The sequence below is a fragment of the Phoxinus phoxinus genome (genome assembly GCF_949152265.1).
Source record: "Phoxinus phoxinus genome assembly, chromosome: 4".
In the NCBI taxonomy this organism is placed as follows: Eukaryota; Metazoa; Chordata; class Actinopteri; order Cypriniformes; family Leuciscidae; genus Phoxinus; species Phoxinus phoxinus.
This window is the reverse complement of record NC_136879.1, coordinates 21,752,305-21,770,877: the sequence shown is the minus strand read 5'-3', so window position 1 is coordinate 21,770,877 and position 18,573 is coordinate 21,752,305. Positions and strand designations below refer to the sequence as shown.

The 18,573-nt window shown below is 35.5% G+C and overlaps 1 protein-coding gene across 1 annotated transcript in view; it reads left to right on the top strand.

Annotated features, from left to right (window-relative positions):
- The first annotated feature begins 1,638 nt into the window (after positions 1-1,638).
- Positions 1,639-18,573, top strand: part of egfem1 (EGF-like and EMI domain containing 1) — a 55,574-nt gene continuing 38,639 nt past the window's right edge. The window contains exons 1-5 of the mRNA XM_079611453.1: positions 1,639-1,891; positions 5,384-5,518; positions 7,163-7,272; positions 7,352-7,456; positions 18,066-18,188. Coding sequence (XP_079467579.1) covers positions 1,809-1,891; positions 5,384-5,518; positions 7,163-7,272; positions 7,352-7,456; positions 18,066-18,188 — 556 coding nt within the window. The 5' untranslated portion in view covers positions 1,639-1,808. The remainder of the gene's footprint in view (positions 1,892-5,383; positions 5,519-7,162; positions 7,273-7,351; positions 7,457-18,065; positions 18,189-18,573) is intronic.

Here is an 18,573-nt window from a genome sequence, read left to right as displayed (position 1 = left end):
AGAGAGCGTAGACGCGCTTTTCAAATTAAGAGTCCCTCTGTTGGGACTTCTTTTAAAAGTCACGGGGTTTAGCTTATCTTCGGGGTAAACATTGTTCATTGTCATAGTCTGTCAGTTCACTTTTAAATAACATTATATTTGTATTATATTAGAAAATACTACACACAAAATGTTGTTAACATTTAGCAGAATAATAAAACCTAATTTGTATTCTGTTAAATATTACAAATGCTAAATTGTAGCTACTCATTAATGGAAATTAATGTTTAATTACTTTTTCCTTGAAAATGTCGCCTAAAGTAAGGGATTACTCTGATTTATTTTTTACAATTTAATACAATTTTAGCCTATTCTGATGTAATTTCATTAAATAGTAGGCCTACAGAACAATTTTATATTAAACAATAGTGGATTTAACATAAAAGTTAACTTTTAATGATAAAATGTATGTTTTTAATGTAACCTTTGCCCTTTAAATACTTTGGTCAGTTCAATAATAATTTATGCAATTTTATTTTATTTATTTGAAAGAAGAAAAGAGCAGTTGCATGCCTATCCTTGAACTGTTTAACTGGTCAAGGGGTTTGGAAATAGAGGATTTGGAAGTAGTAATAAGCAGTGATGCATTACAAGTGACGCAAGTAACGTAATCAATTACTTTTTCAAGTAACTTGTAAAGTAACGCATTTATTTTAAAATTTACAACAAATAGGCTATCTGAGTAACTTTGTTTCCCCATTGACTGACAGCTCTCCTATCCCCATGTTGAGAGAAATTGAAGTTGAAGTTGAGAGAAGTGCAGAGGCGTTGTTATGGTTATTAGATTAAATATAAGCATTTACTCATCACATTTGCACAGAAACATTCAGTAGGCTATTCACCTAAAACCATGAAATGCAAACTAAGATATTACACAAATCTGCAATAATTAAATAGCCTATGTTAAATTACACACACTTACATAATGTAATCTCACTTTATTAACCAATGTCTTTGCTTTTGACCTTGAGCATAAGCAAAAAAAGATAGGCAAACAATCAACATCTAAGATTGAAATAAGAAAAACATTAAAATAAGATTGTGGTACTTTCTTCTCCTGCGTCCTATTCTTCTGCAATCCCGCAGAAAGTTCATTCATTTAACTTTTGGTGCGAAAGAGCCTTACATTGGCAAAAAACACCTTTTGTTTATTTGTTATTAAAAATCAAACCAGCAAGCCCATGTGAGAAAAATATCCTAACGCAAAAGTATAACGTAATTAGCCTACTTTCCATTAAAAGTATAAGTTCCTTTTTTAAGGAGCATTACTTTTAACTTTCCCCAACACTGAATAAGTAGCCAAGTATAGCCTAATTTTTTAGAGAGTAGCCTATATTAATCTAATTTTTAAAGATGTAGCCTAATTAGTAACCTAACTAGTAGCCTATCCTAATTATTTTTGTAGTGTAGCCTAACTTACCCTACACACATCACACGGAACTTGAGAAACAACCGCTAAATATGTTTTGAGCGGTGCATGTATTTCCATGGCCCCTAACGGTTACGCGCGCGTGTGTGTGTGTGTGTGGTGGGAAGAGCGCTGAGCGATTGTCCAGTCTGTCTCAGTGTGCTCCCGGTTGAGGACACCAGCTCAGGACTCTAGGATGCTCGGTTATTTCAGTTTGCAAGGAGAAAACGTTTAGCGCTTTCACAAAGATATCAGCTCTAGCCTCCTCGTGTATAATGAAGTGATCGGACCCTTTAAAGTGGACGGCGGGACCCTGGAACCTGAAGAGTGTGTGCTGCATGTGGATATGCTGTAGTAAACGATGTGCATCTCCGTGGCTCTGCTCTGCTGCGGTGTGCTCGTGTCTCTGAACGGCGCAGCATCACTGGACCTGCAGCCCGACATGTGAGTCACCTTATATTGTTGAACACACACAGCCTATTATGTCACATCAAGTTTTTTTTTTTTTTTTTCGCATTTGAAAACGGAAAATTATTATCTAAAACTAAACCCGAACATATGCTATGTTAAAACAAACGTTTTGTCTCAGAATAGGCTATTAAAAGAAAACATTTGTCTTCAACATTACCATTCAACTTTAATAACATTAATACGAATAACAAACATTGCATTTTACCTTTCATTATTGTATACCTACATTCATAGCCTATTAAACAGTCTTGACATTTTAAATGTTAATTTAGCCTAGAATATGCACTTAAAAATACTTAAAAACGTTTAAAAATAGCCTATATTTTGTGATTAATATATAAAGTGCTACTTGAATGCGACCTATCATCATGGCTCAACAGGTAAATGGTTCACCTGTGTTTTTAAGAAAATTGAATCGCTTATGAAAAAAGTTTATCTCAGTGTCCTGATCTCTTTTTGTCGCTTAGGTGTCGCATTGGTAATGCCTTAAATTACTATTAACAATAATAATAATTACGGTAATCAGTTTGGTTTCTTACCGCAAGCTATTTGTTTTAATAGCTCAATAATTTGGGACGTGACACTGGTAATTAATGTGTTATTTCTGATGACCTTTAGATGTCGCCAAAAGCGCCAGATTCCATTTAAAATTAGAAATGTTATCCAAACATCATTAAATTATTTAATTTATTCTGTAAAGACTTGATTACCATATTTTCAATGTATACATTCACCTAAACAACTTGCTTTGAAACAGTTACAAATAGACTTGACTCAAATTTGAAATTTGGAGGAAATATGTAAAGCGTGACTGAGGCCAGTGAGTGTTTGACTGACACACTGACTCCAGGGCAGATCCGGCGTGTGACTGTGCAGTTTATCTGAGAGCCCCATAATTGACCCAGGATGTGCTTTATTAGGCCCAGATGGTCATAGGAAACAACCTGAAGGGAACATGACCCTCTGAGGCAGAGCCCAGACTCACCACACTCGCTCTGTGAAACTAAAATAAAGAATTTAAGAGCCAGACTGTCACAGACGGATTCAAACAAATCAATAGTCCTGATGTATTTATGAAGTTGAAATGCATTCTCAGCGATATTCCATATTCTGAGCTGTGGATGAGGGGCTCTAACCTTTGGACAACAGTGAGATATATAAATCAACGAACAGCTTCTGACAGTATAAGGAGAAGTGAATGAAAGCTGAGTTTGTGTGTATGTTCTTAGCTGTAGTTTAGTGCCAAAATTATCCCTAAAAATGGTCTAAATCTGACAAATCCTCCCCTTGGAAATATTTAGGTGCACTCACTCAATTGAAAAATCTGTTCATAAATAAAAGTAGCCTATATTCTTTTTTATTCAAAAAATTCGAGTAATTTTGTTATGTATTAGTTTTCAAAAATATTAAAAATTTTCTTATTTTTCCAACTTTTTTGTTTTTGTTGTTATTTTAGAACTTAAACTTCAACTTATTTTATTTCAGTTAGTTGCCAAGGCAACAATTTCTAAAAAAATATATATATTTTTTTTAAGTTTATATAATTCATTTTCATTTATATTTTATTTTATTTAAGCTTTATTTCAGTTAAAGAAAACCAATTTTATTAGTTTTAGTTTTACTAACAATAACCACCCATGTTATTTTAGTATATTGGAAATATGTTCATATTTTGAATTAGATTTTATATTCATGTTTTCTGTTTTCGCTTTAATTTAAGTTTAAGTTTGAGTAATTTTGTTGTTTGTTTTTGTCATTTTATTTTATTTTATTTTATTTTTATGTTATTTCAAGTAGGTCTAATGATTTTATTTTATTTTATTTTATGTTATTTCAAGTAGGCCTAATGATTTTATTTTTTTATGGTTTTAGTTTGGGTTGTGTCAACATCCCAAAATGAGCTTTTTCTACAAGATCTATAAGCAAATTTATTGGATCAATTTCCTCAATGGATCATAGTGTCAGCGTTAACAGAGCTTAATTATAGATTATGTATAGATACATTATAGATTTTGTACAGCCTTGTGATCAAATAATACATTTATAAATTATAAGAGCAAGCCACATTTTCCTTTGTTTAAAGCAATTAAACCACCCCTCACCCAATATACAGGTTTTTTTTACAGACAAAACTATACCATGTGGTCCACCGTCCTGAATATGTGGTTATCCCAGTATTTAGTGAGGAACACGTAAATATTGGTATCCGCATGCTGTTTACTGTCAGCACTATGGTGCACACATGCTAACCCACATATATGTTCTTCTGTGAGCATTTATGATGAAATTGCTAATTATGACACCACTAAAAGAAGGGCTTTGATGTTGAAAGTCCAAAATGAGACACTTATTGTGGATTTGTGGCTCATAAGTGCCCCCTATATGCAATTGATTCACTCTAAAGGAATAGTTCACACAAAAATGAAAAAAATGTCATAATTTACACACCCTTATGTCGTTGAAGACTTTCGTTATTTTTAATGAAATCTGAGAGATTTCTATCCCTCCATTGACAGTCCACGCAACTCTCACTTTGGTGCTTCAAAAAGTTCATAAAGAGATCATAAAAACTAATCCATATGAATTAAGCGGTTTAGTCCAAACTTTCTGAAGGGACTAAATCACTGTATATGCTGAACAGATGTTGGCAATTATTCACATATAAACATTCATCAATGCAGACGTCTGCTCATCTTTCAGGCTAAGGTTTTTTGTGTGTCATGTCTTTTTTCAGTGAAGAGTCCGATCTTCTCCAGGTTGCAGTACCTGTGTCCCTCAAAGTCATCCAATAACATAGTTTGGATTGTCTTTTGATTTGCAATGTTATTCTGAAGTACAGTAAGATTATAATATTACTACCTATAGATCTATATACTGTATATACTTTTATTATATAATTAGAATATAATAAAATAGAATAGAGCTTTATTGTCATTGCAATGAGATTGCAAAAAGATCATGCTGCAGCAAACAACTAATATTAGAAAACAATAACTACACAGGGTTAACATAAAATGAAAATAAATAAATTATAATTATATTATCATTAATAGTAAATATTATGAAAATGAAAGTAATATTTAGCAGTAATGTACCAATATATTACAGTACAACACCAAATAATAAATGATAACAGAAGCAGACCAAATGACCACAATAAAATACAATAAAAGTAGTTTACAGTGCTAAATTCAATTACAGTACAATTATAAATCAAAGTACAGTAACTTGCTGGGAACCATGCTGTCTGTAATGTACTGTAATAATACAAGAAAATAGTTAACAATGAGTTCATTCTCGTGTTGTTATGCATCACGTTTGAGCTTCAGCAAGAACCAATGAGATTAGTTCTAGTGTTACGCATAATGTAACACGCTGAGGTTCATTTATAGGGTTTTATAGGGTTAGATAAAAGTATAAATATGTATTGAAGTATAGTTGATAAACGTTTTCACTGTTTCTCAGGCCGAATGTGTGTGAGGAGCAGGAGATGTCTATGCTGGGAGTGAGGCAACCGTGTGTTCAGGCGTTTACCCGTATGGTGAAGGTGTGGCGGCAGGGCTGTTCCTCTCAGCACTGGTGCATGGGCTACGAGAGGAGGTGAGACACACTCCAACAACAACTATTTACATTTTCCCACATCTCTCAATCATCATCCTTTAAATCATTTCCTCTTATTATATTTCCCCAGAAAATAATGTCTTAAAGGGAAACTTCACCTCTGTAAAGATGAATGTGTATTTAAAATGGGTCATTTATATAGTATAAATATTTTTTAATTTGGAGTCTTAGACTGAGAGAAGCCAGAAAATGTATTTGTGGCTCATGTGGATGAAAGACAACAACTCCCAGAATGCACTTGCTTCACTGCCCTACGAGGCCACGCCTAACGGTAAGAGAGCGCAGTTAAACAACAAGGCTAGGCTACTAGTGAGTCTCCGTGACGAGTCTGCCCGGGATTTCGAGACCGCCCAAAATGTCCGGGATTCGGCTTTTGCATTCTACAGTCGCCATTCATTATGTTTACTGTGGCGAGCAGGAGGAGACTGAGGGCCGCGGGAGAACGACGCGAGGCCGGTGGCGTGATTACTGATCTCGTATCTCTCACGGAGGAGCGGGAATTTTCTTAGCAATGTTAAAATGCACATTAACCGATCACTTGTTTAGCGTTCATGTAAACACTACATTCAGATTCACCAATCGAAATGAATTCAGTTAAATTGAAACAAAAGGTGTGCGTGTAAATGAATGGCGACTTCATTTACACGGACATTTTGGACAATCTCGACGGCCGGACATGTCCGGGAAAATTAAGATTTTTGCGTCATCGGAGGATTTTTTACAGACAAAAAATACATAAATGGTAAAATGGTAAATGGATTGCATTTATAGCGCTTTCACAGACCCAATGGCCACCAAAGCGCTTTACATTTTGCCTCACATTCACCTATTCATACACCGACGGCATATGTCTCTCATCTCAGGGGGATATGAGGGAGGGAAGCACGGTAATTTGAAAATACTACAGGTTTTATACTGATACAAAGCTTAATGCTAAATGCTGATGTATCCCTTTAAGTCTATAAGACTATAATAGTGACTATAAGACATTTGCTTTCAGTAGAACCAAATTTGCCAATTACCATAGCAGATGCTTTCCATTGACTTAAGTACACTGATATGAAAGCTCTTCTGTAAATCTGATGTTAAGTGATTTGCACATGGTGATTTAATAGGAGTCATAATTGCTCCTCTGAAAGCAGACCTAATCTTTTCACACTCTTCGTCAGCTCTAGAGCCGGGGGTCACGAGAATGATCATATTTTGCATCTAAAAGATTTAAAACCACTGGACTAGAGAACCGCTCGCACTGTGAATCGTTTAGAAGGGTCTTGTGAACTGGCTCAAAAAAAGATGAATTGAAAAGACTCGATTCAAACCAACGACTCGTTCACAAATCGGTTTTAGAGTACACAATGCGTTTTAGAGTAGCAGCTGTATAATTTGATGGCTCTTCCTGTTATTGCGTTATGTCCGGAGAACAGAATGAACAATAAATATTTTGGAAATGTTAAAAAAAATCCCCTTTTATTTTAGCAATGTTATAGGCCTATGTCTCATTTGTCATCGTCAAACAATTTATTTATTATACTATGCCGCATTAGGCCTATATCAGCCTCTACACATAATGAACCCGTTAACTCTATTTCTGCATCTATTTCTCCCTCTGTATGTGTATCTCAGGACAGGCTATTATACAGTGTATAGGCAGGTGTATAGTATGGAGATGCAAACAGTCTACAGGTGCTGCCCAGGATGGATGCAGAGAGGGGAAGAGAGAGGCTGTCTTCATAGTGAGTATCATAACACTGTATGTGTGTGTGTGTGTGTGTTATGGATACAGAGTATCTGAACAGTGTGTGTTATCTACAGGAGTGTGTTCTTCTGGTACCTGCTTTAACGGTGGGATGTGCTCTGAGACCAGTGATGAGCTATGTCAGTGTCCAGAAGGCTTTGAGGGAACGCGCTGCCAATACGGTGAGTCTTTCATGACTTTTGAAGGGGTTGAAGTTTCAGCGCATGAATAGTGGCTTATTTATCTTTTGAATGTTCAAGAATAGGTTCTGTGGTCATATTTTCATTGATCTGTTTTAGGTCTGCTGCATGGGTCAAGCGGTTTGCGTTTATGCATAATGAGTTTGTGCTGATGCATCTGTACATTAGAGTGTTTTATGTTTCTAAGTCGAGGTCAACTGGTGTCTTTGAAGCTTGTTTCCCTGGTGTTTCTCCCCCCACTCTCTCTGTTTCCACCACCTGTGTGTGCACTAAAGTGAGTTTTCTCAGGCAAACGTCACTGTGGTTTGTTAGATTCTCACTTGTTTCTGCCTCTCATGGTTTGTTTTGACAGCACATGTGAGTTTTTCACACTGTGAGGTGTCGAATGAGAGTGTATGGGTTCTGGTGGTAAACATGGTTTACCAGATCTGGTGTTTAACAGCAAAGAGTTTGACTTCAATTGAAATCAGCAGAGTAAATATGCCTTTGAGCATTGAAGAAGCCTCACACACAGTAGTATGTGAATGAGATTTCGTGTTTGTGTCTTTTGTGTCTTAACAGTAAAGATTTAAGTTTAGTCAGTGATGTGTGTGTGTGATCAGCTTTCCTGCTGCGGTTTTGTGCTGAGATGGAGGTTTGTGCTCCTAAAATGCTTTCTCAGAGTTTCTAAAATTAAAGTTTTCTTCTGCATGTCCGTAACACAGAAGGCTGATGGCTAAACAGTACGACGGTGAAATGACTGTGATGAAAAATGTCTTTTCCATGTTGGACTGGTAAACCCATTAAGCTCACTTGACTCTGAGACTGTGTATATGTGCATGTGGAAGAATCTTTTTACAGTGCTCTCTTTCAACTGTGGCCCAGGACACGCTGTAGCTCGTCTGCCCTTTCCTGTTGGACTGATTTGCTGTGTTTAAAGGCCACTGGTCACATCTCAGTTCTGAGAGAGAGAAAGCGGGGAATACTATTCATCGAATAAGAAAGTTAAAGGAGTAGTGTACCCTCATGTTGTTCCAAACCTGTAGGACTTACTGTCTTCCGTGGAACAAAAAAATTAGATGTTCGATAATGTTCAAGCTGTTCTTTATAATAAAAGTGAATAGTGACCAGGAGCTGTCAAACTAAGGAACAGTCACTACAAATGTATCATAAAAGATGTGCGTAGACTATTTTTATGGTACTTTTATAGTGTTCTTTGATCATTTTGACAGCTGCTGATGTTTTATAGGCAGAGCAGTGTGAATATTATTCATAATAATTTGAAAATAAAAAAAGTGCCTAACTATGTTTTCATCAAATGTATGAACATTATAAACACACACCTGTGCCTTAGAGGTATTTATTTAGATATTAGAGGACAATTGAATCGCTCTTTAATAGAACAGAGACTACTGTTAACTATTAACTATGACTTTTGCCTCAATAAATAACTCCCAATTGCTGCTTATTAACAGTTATTAAGGTAGTTGTTAAGTTTAGGTATGGGTAGGATTAAGGGATGTGGAATATGTTCAATGCAGAAAAAGGCATTAATGTGCTTTATAAGTACTAATAAACAGCCAATATTCTAGTAATATGCATGCTAATAAGCAACTATAAAGAATTGGACCCTAAACTGAAGTGCTACCGATATATTAAATATCAACTAGTATTCATTGATTTAAGTCTCAACATTGTTTCAGATTTTTCTCCTCAAATTGCTTAGAAGAAATGAAAATAGACACATACGAGACAATTGTTGACAAACAGTACAAAGCTAGAAAATGTATTTGGTCAGAAGATCTCAGACCATTTGGTCTTGAAATATTTGAGGAAGGCTGCAAAAGTCTTCATTTACTCTCCATTTACAAATGTAAAAGATTGTGTTGTTCTACTGAACAACAGTGTCTTCCTGTTGGGGTTGTTGGAGAGACTCGTGGGAAACAAGCTCTTCACTGTCCATTACTGCAACTTCCCTGTTTACAGGTTTACAATATGTGCTAAGCGCACAGTGTTTAAAGATGTGTCTGTGTGTACTGAGTGTGTTTGATACAGTTTGCCTGAGGGTTTCCTTTCCTCCATCTTGTTTGCTCTACACTGGAGTTAAGAGCTACAACCCCACTGAGGGTCCTGACTCTACATACCTCCCTGGAATACCACAGAGTATTGAGGAGTTCAAGAGTTACTGATCCACAAACAACTTGTTTAGGCACCTCCATAAATTGGGTCACATATCTTACATTCTTTGCATGGACACACACAGTTATCCATATATTATATTCTTATATAGTCCAGTTGACATCTTTATAAATTCAGTACAGGCATCATTTAATTTACAGGGATAGTTCACCAAAAAAATTAAAATCCTGTCATCATTTACTCACCTTCATGAATACCAAATCTGAATGACTTTATTTCTTCTGCAGAAAACAAAAGAAGACGTTGTTGTTTTGGACCCTATTGACTTCCATTGTATAAAATATCTTCTTTCATTTTCCACAGAAGATATAAAGTCACACATGTTAGGAATGATATGAGGGTGAGTAAATAATGTGAGAATTTTAATTTTTGGATGAACTATCCTTTAATCGTTCATAATGTTACACAATTTTGAGTGTTAATGTAATGTACATGTATATTGTAATATTGTATATTGACATAGCCAAAATATATGCATTTAACATATTTGTTTTCATAGCCTTGCAGGACTAATTGGGACAGCAATTATATATATTTTTTAATAATTAATACATTTTTCATCTGATTAATCAAAGGAATAATCAACAGATTAACTGATTATCAAAATAATTGTTAGTTGCAGCACTACTTACAATTTTTTTGGCTGGCTAACCTAGCAACCAGTCAGAAAACCCTACATGCTTAAAAATAAAGGTTTTTTTTATTTTCATCTATGGTTCCATTAAGAACCTTAAACATCCATGAAACCCATTGCACAAAAGTTTCTTAGTCAAAGAGGGTTCCTCAGATCATTAAAACCATTATTTTATGATTCGAAAGGTTCTTTGGGAAACCAAAATGGTTCTTCTATGGCACTGTAGCATCATGGCACAGACAACTAGGATCTTGTTGGCCAATATTGTTTTCCCTCTGTCTGCATGGCCTTGATTATGTCAGTAGAAAATAACATTCATTTCAGAGCGGGAGAAAGTTTTAATGAAAGATTTTTCCTCAGAATAACATGTCCTGATCAATCATGCACAACGAGACCCGGAACATTTATTAAGAAAGAGTCAATTGTTTGTCCAGTTTTCCACTTTCTCACTGCTCTATTCTATGTCTTTATCCTTCAGTCACTCACCTTTTCTGAACTAATTATGATTGAGGTCCTCGGATAGATTACTTTCTGTTCAAAAGCTTGCTTAACCAGGACGGACAGACCTTTCAGTGTAAGTCGTACTGACATGCTCCATCTGCTGGTTTGGTGAGAGACTCCTATTTGAACAAGAACTTCACTGCTGCAAGATGCTCTGGCAATGAAATCAGTGTCCTTGAGAGTGAGGAGCGAGTTTCTTGGTCAAAAGGTTATATCTTGAGTGAGTCTGGCACATTTAAAACTTTATATTTAAGTGAGGTCTTCAGAAGAAAATGAATTTAACGTCTCCACTCAGCAGGTGATCTCAGTTGAGAGACAGAGGAACCAAATCCTGCTGTGGAGAAACTTGAACCGGTTGTGTGTGTGTGCGCTGGAATGCTCTGTTGCTTTTAACTCAAAACCCTCTAGACCCCTAAAGATCTGTCTTTATACAGTATTAGCCGTCAATATTCAGTGTTATAAATGAAATACAAGTTATTTAAGGAAAATTAGTATTGCTTATTAGTGATTCATGAAACTTAGACTACATGGAGCTTTCAAATTTGTCTCAGATCATGTTTCTTTTTTAGGAGAAATACATAAAAATAGAGACAAATTATTGACACAGATAAGGTAGAGCGCTATAAAATTGATCTCGATAGCATGTACTGCAGATAATAAGTTGGAAGACAGTTTATATTAACTTTTGATCGCAGACAGGCTAATATGAGCACAGTTGAGACATTATTGAGATCTCTTCTGAAACTCTTGAAGAGACTAAAGTGAGATTAACTAGTGCGATATGGTCTTTAATATTTTTGTTCTTTAGGAGAAACAGTTGAAATATTTAGAAGGATCTTATTTATATAATTAATTGAATTGATACTTTCAGCAAGGAGACATTAAATTGATCAAGAGACTTTAATTTGTAATAATGTACAATATTACTGTTTTTAATGGAACCTACCTAAAAAACCTCTTACTGACCACATGTTGTCTAAGCTTGTTGGTCTTGAAACAGTCATGGCTATAGTTTGTGAATCCTCATATTTGATTACCAAAATGGTGGTAATTTGTTTTCTCTTCATAATTAGTTATTTTCATGGAGTCAATAAAGCACCTGTAACTTAATATTTGATCGATTATTGAAACCTCCTGTTGGTAGCTGTATACAGATCATCCGTTAATTGCGGAAACGCATAATTAATGTAAAATGCTTGCCAGATGTTTCAAAGTCCCTTGCTGTTTGAAAAGAAGTCATGCTTGAATGTGAGGCCTGGTTTGGATATGTGTGTTTATGTAGGATAATACAGGGCTAAATGCAATGATCTGTGTGATCACTATACAACAGAAGACACGTGTCTCTACACGCTGAGAGATGGGCAGACAGTTGCTGTACAGTTACAGTATACACAAAACTATCTTTTTCTCTTAAACGTTTTGTAACTGCTCTGTCTAATCCATTAAAGATGATTTCCCAATGAAAGACAGGGGATATTCATGAGAAACTGCTGCTTTTCCTCGAAGCATTCATAACCCTGAGAGATAACCAAATGACTTTACCATGCATTGAGACAGAGTAAAAGGAACGAGAGAGTGTGAAAATACCCAATCTCTATTGTGTTATGTTTCCTTTGAGACTCATTTGTGCATTTAAAAGCCGTAAGAGTTTATATCTTAAATTAAAAGGTCTAACTGTGACAATAATCCTCTTATTTACTTCTGAGGGGAAAAAGACACTACATGTATGTAGGGACCTTGCGAGGTCTTGTCAGGTGTCATCTGCAGAACGCATCAGGCCAGTTATACTGAGATCCCAGGAAAGATAGCTACGGTTTTTAGATTTCCGTTCACCTCTGATCGCTCTGGCCCAGAAATTACGGCCATCAGTTTATATGCAATACATCTCAGTATTTAAATGGAAGTCAGAAAGAGATGTTTTTTATATAGCTGAATGAATTAAGGGGTGGTTGATTATGATTTCACTTTTCTAACTTTAGTTAGTGTGTAATGTTGCTGTTTGATCATAAACAACATCTGCAAAGTCAAAGTTCAAAGCAAAGGGAGATATTGCTTTTAAAGAAATTGCTTTTTAAGGACTACAACATATGGCTGGTAGGGACTCCACGACATTCCTCCCAGGTTAGTGACATCACTAACCCTAAAATGTACATAAACCCCGCCCCCTGAACACGATTTATAGATTATCATGACAGAATATGCTAATCAATGACTAGAAGATTACTACATATCAGCTGCATAAATTCATCAACTAACCATTCAGAAATGTCCTGTTGCTTTCTACATGTCACTTCTCCGCCCTCTGTGCCGGGAGTAGAAGCTCATTTGCATTTAAAGGGACAGACACAAAACGAGGCGTTTTTGTTCACCCTCAAAAAGTAACAACTTTAAAGCAACACCAAGGAACTTTTTCTCTTCGGTCGCCCTACAGGTTGGAAGCGGAATTATCCACTTCTACTTTACTGTCGCACACATGCTTGCTGTTTATCCAGCAACAATGTCCACAGACAAGGTAGATGGATGATTAATGAAAGTATGATGTATTGCGACATCAGAAACGAAGAAAAACGAAATAATGACTATTGTAACGCTTGACGTAAAGCAAGTCAAATGTGTAGTTTTCTTATCTCTCATTAGAACTACAGAAACACGACCCAATCTCGCAATCTTACAGTGTGGTTATATGAGATAAAGGAGCTAAAACTTCAACTAAGTTTGAGCTAAAACTTCACATACACACTCTGGGGACATCAGAGATTAATGTTACATCTTGTGAAAAGGGCATTATACCACCCCTTTAATGAATTGTCAAAACTCCCATACATTGAAATACTCATGAGGAGTCTTGGGAGCTGGTCCATTTTAACTTGAGCCAATAACAAACCAGAACACCTTAGTAAATAGCAACACGCTGGCAAACACACAGAATACCATTGCAATGGGGTGCACAATCCATCTCCAGTGAAGATTTTTATATATACATATATATATATATATATATATATATATATATATATATATATATATATTAGGGCTGGGAATCGATTAAAAAAAATTAACTAATTAATTGCACATTTTCTGTAATTAATTGCAATTAATTGCGTTTCCCCCAAGCTTGTAATCATCAATATTTAAACTTAGAATCACCTAATTAAACACAGGGGGAAAAAAAGGAACAGAAAATAGCCCTATATTAAAATATTAAACATCAATATATCAATATATTATTCTTTTTCAATAATCAACATAATCAATTTAACAGGTTATTATTATTATTATTATTTTAATAATTATCAAAACAAAATATAGTCCTACAAAGCTATTATTACCAGAGCATGTGATCAGAGCAGGTCATTTTACCATTGTTGTGACTATACCAGCTGAGCTCAGCAAACAGAAGTCTACAGAGAAATTTCACGTCATTTGAGTGGACTTTACTTTTCAAGTTCTTGGTACATGATTGAAGCCTTTGGGCCATTAACAGTGCCGCCGACACACACACACACACACACACACACACACACACACACACACACACACACACACACACACACACACGGAACGGAGAGAGCGCCGCTGCTGGGCCGTTAACGACAGAGCGCGCCAACACACACGCGCGCGCGGAGCACAGAACGCGACGCACATACTGAGCGGAAAAGACCCGCTCATGAAACCTGCGCGAGAATGAAACCTGATCGCCGAACACGGAGGGGCGGCATATTTCAGCCTGTTTAATAGCAGACGCAGCAGGAAATCATTAAAACGAGGCAAAAAAAAGGTGCTGCGTTATTTTTTTTTAACGCGTTAAACATTTCAAATTAATCGCAAAAATTAACGCGTTAATTCCCCCAGCCCTAATATATATATATATATATATATATATATATATTTTTTTTTTTTTTAAAGACAAAAATAGGTACATAAAATATTTTGCAAATATAAAATATTGTAAAAACTTTTTTTTGAATTTTCATTCATTTTAATTTATTTGTAAATGTTAATTTTTTTATATTGTTATTCAAGACTCTTTATATGAAATCCTTTGTTTCTGATCTGCAACAAAGTTTAACGAAGTCCATTCCCCCAAAATTACAAAACATATTATCATAAAATCATGTTTTATCTAACTGGGCAAAATTAAGCTAGCATAAAGAGACGAAGATTTGGGGAGAAAAACAACAGATTCTTAGTGCATTCCAGTGAATTATTCAAGGAATATATATATCGTAAATTAAATCGGGAGAGCAGACCACAAGTTGTCCTTTTTCTTTCTGTTACTTACAGCAGAATACAAATGGAAAAAGAAAATGAGGTGGAAAAGTAAACGAAAAAAAATGCAGTGACCGAAAAGAGCTCTTGCCATAGATATCCTTCTTGTTATATCACTTAAATCACATTAAAGGGGTGGTAAAATGCCCTTTTCACAAGATCAATAAATCTATATGTCCCCAGAGTGTGTGTGTGTGTGTGTGTGTGTGTGTGTGTGTGTGTGTGTGTGTGTGTGTGTGTGTGTGTGTGTGTGTGTGTGTGTGTGTGTGTGTGTGTGTGTGTGTGTGTGTGTGTGTGTGTGTGTGAAGTTTTAGCACAAAATACCCCACAGATATTTCTATATAGCATGTTAAAGTTGTCACTTTTTGAGGGTTTGCAAAAACGCACTGTTTTGTGCCTGGCCCTTTAAATGCAAATGAGCTGCTGCAGAGGGCGGGGTTTCAAGAGCTAGTGTGTGTTAGCAGCTGCGATTACCTCACGCAGACACATTAAAATGACAGAAACTGTTCTACCTTTAATGTTAAAACGGAGTTAGACAAAGATATCTTCCCTTTGCTTTGAACTTTAGCGCTGTAAGTTTGCAGATGTTGTTTATGCTCAAACAGCAACATTTCAAGTAAACAAGTGAAATCATACTCAACCACCCCTTTAAAATACCAAGCATTACATTATTCTCTTGAAGTCTGAACATGAGAACATGAATACAATTTTACAGCCCATTCAGTCAAACTGACAAATAATAATCTTTGTAGCGCAACCTTATGATTTTAAATTATTTTTTCAGTCTGTTTGAGTGAAACTTCTCCAAAACGGATGTGCCCCCATAATCAAAAACCCAGTAACGTTAAGCTCTTCAAGAAAAAAATATTATTTTATACTGTATAAAAATTTGTTATACTGTATATACAGAAATACTATAGAAAAATCGTTAAATTAGTAGGCTTCTGTTAATAATTTGATTGTGGAAGAAAATGTGGAAGTTTGTTTGAAAGATGTTTTTTTTTTCTTTTCATTTTTTCTATATCCAATATCTAGTTATTCATTGTAAATTCACAGTGGTATTTTGTAATTGAAAGTTGACTTTTAACTTGAGCTTTATGTGTGAGACACTGCAAAAGATGTGAGATGCAAGCGTAATGGTAAAATACATCTGTCTTGCTCATGTTTAATTAAAAAAAAGCATTGCAGTGGAATACAATAACACTCTCAGAGTGTTATTGTATTCCACTGTTGTACATTATTTGTGGCATTCAATATGTTCAGCTCCAAAACCTCTTTAAAAAATATAAATGTTGACAGAATGTTTAAATATTACACAACACAAACTGAATTAGTTCAAAAACCTTTTAAAATAGATTCTCCATTTGCTTTTCATTTCCTGTTGTTTATTCTTGTTTTATTTCTAGATGTTTCTCATCGTTCTATTCCCTGTTCCTGTTTCCCAGTCAGGGCCAGAGCAAGATTAATGACAGAGGTCTGGATACAAAACAGATCTAGAGGTAGAAAGATTTAAAATGACAAAGAGACCGATCACCAGGTGTGAAACGTGGAAAACAGGGGCCTAAACAAGCTAAACAGATGGCGGAGTGGATGTTTATTCTCAGATGTATTTGTGTTTGTGCCTCCTTATCAAGACACACATTTTAGCCACAGCAAACTAGTTTTGTAGTTTTGTGAAATCACTTAAAGGCATAGTTCACCCAAGAAAGAAAATCCTGGCATCTTTCTCTGCAAACCTGTATAAGCGAGTGGACAGCACCACAGTTAGAACGCCTGACTTCCCAGAACATCTGCAAATCTGTCCTTGTCTTTCCACAGGAAAGATGTTGTCAACACTCTGTATTATAATGGGATGTTTGCTTAAGGTCAGTGCCGTGTCGTAGAGTCAAAGGTTGTAAGAGAAAATAAAAAAGAAAGTAGAAAACAGATGGAGATGGGTGAAAATGTATATGTTCTCATTTGATAGGATAGGATGAATGTATTTTAAACAGGGACAATGCACAAATTAACATTAACCTTGTATAAAAACAAGGAGAGATAACATTAAAAATACAGATTTTTATAATATTAAATAGTTGTTCAAATTATAGTCAGATGTGAAGGTCATCTGGTGATGCTGTGTTGCCTTAGAAACCAAGCGTGGGTGTGGCCTGAACCTTTGCTATGGCGACCCATCCTTGGTTTCTGAGGCGTAACAGAAAACACACTATTTGTAAGATAAGTTTCTATGAACTTATTGTGAAACATTTTAGCTTTCACCATTTTAAGTTTGTGCGAAAACCTGTCGAGCAGAAGGCAGCTGTTTGGACCAGCTTGTACTTATTACCTGAGTCTGAGCACTGAATGGTGTGTGTGTGTTTGTGTGGGGGTATATATTGGGTTTGTTTGTGTGGTTTGTCTGTTTATGTCTGTGTGATGACATTTTTTCACAATTATGTTAAAATGACTGCACAATGTCCTATTTAAAGGCATGAGACAGGAACATTTTTTACAGAAAGTCTCAGATCTAACCAGCATGCTGGAGAGAGGGAACTAATCAAAATATAAAGAGGAAGTAGATGGATAAATATAGACAGATTTTCCAGATGGATTAAAAGTAAAATATTAGGAGGAAATGGGCATCAAATAACAAGAGATGTATTTAATAGGTGAGGTTTAAATCAAAATCATCTGAAGTACTTAATAGATGGGAAAAAATGACCAAAACTTAAAATGTAATGCGGTTGTAAAAAAATATTTTGTTATTCTTTGTCTTTTTTCTTATTAGCATATTAATGATTTAATGTTTTCAAAACACAATATAAAGATTGCTATAGTATATGAATGCTCAGGGTTTTTCTTTCTTTCTTTCTCTTTCTTTCTTTCTTTCTTTCTTTCTTTCTTTCTTTCTTTCTTTCTTTCTTTCTTTCTTTCTTTCTTTCTTTTATTCTTTCTTTCTTTCTTTCTTTCTTTCTTTCTTTCTTTTATTCTTTCTTTCTTTCTTTCTTTCTTTCTTTCTTGTCTTTCCAGATATAAACGAGTGTGCGGACGAGAATGGCGGATGTGAAGGCACGTGCTGTAATACTTTTGGCAGTTATTACTGCAGGTGTCCTGATGGTAGTAAACTCGGAGATGATGGGAAATCCTGCCAAGGTAAGCGCACACTCACATCCGAGTTTATATTATGTTTCTGAAGACAATTAACCTCTCTATAATCAGAGTGACCCGCTTAAAACAATCATTCGAGAAAGGAGCCCACATTATTAATATCTAAAAATAAGCAGCAGTAAATTAAAGGGGACCTATTATGCAAAATTCACTTTTACGTGGTGTTTTAACATAAATTTGTGTCGGCACAACCACCCTATAATGGTAAAAATCCACCCAATCTTTTTTTAATCCACATAAATCATAAGCAGTGTCTCAGAACAAGTCGTTTGCAGATTCTACCATATGTGACGTCACAAATAATTATGCGCCGCCCCGCCCACCCCATTAGCATAGACCCGCCCTGAGTGAGCTGTACACAGTCCGCCAT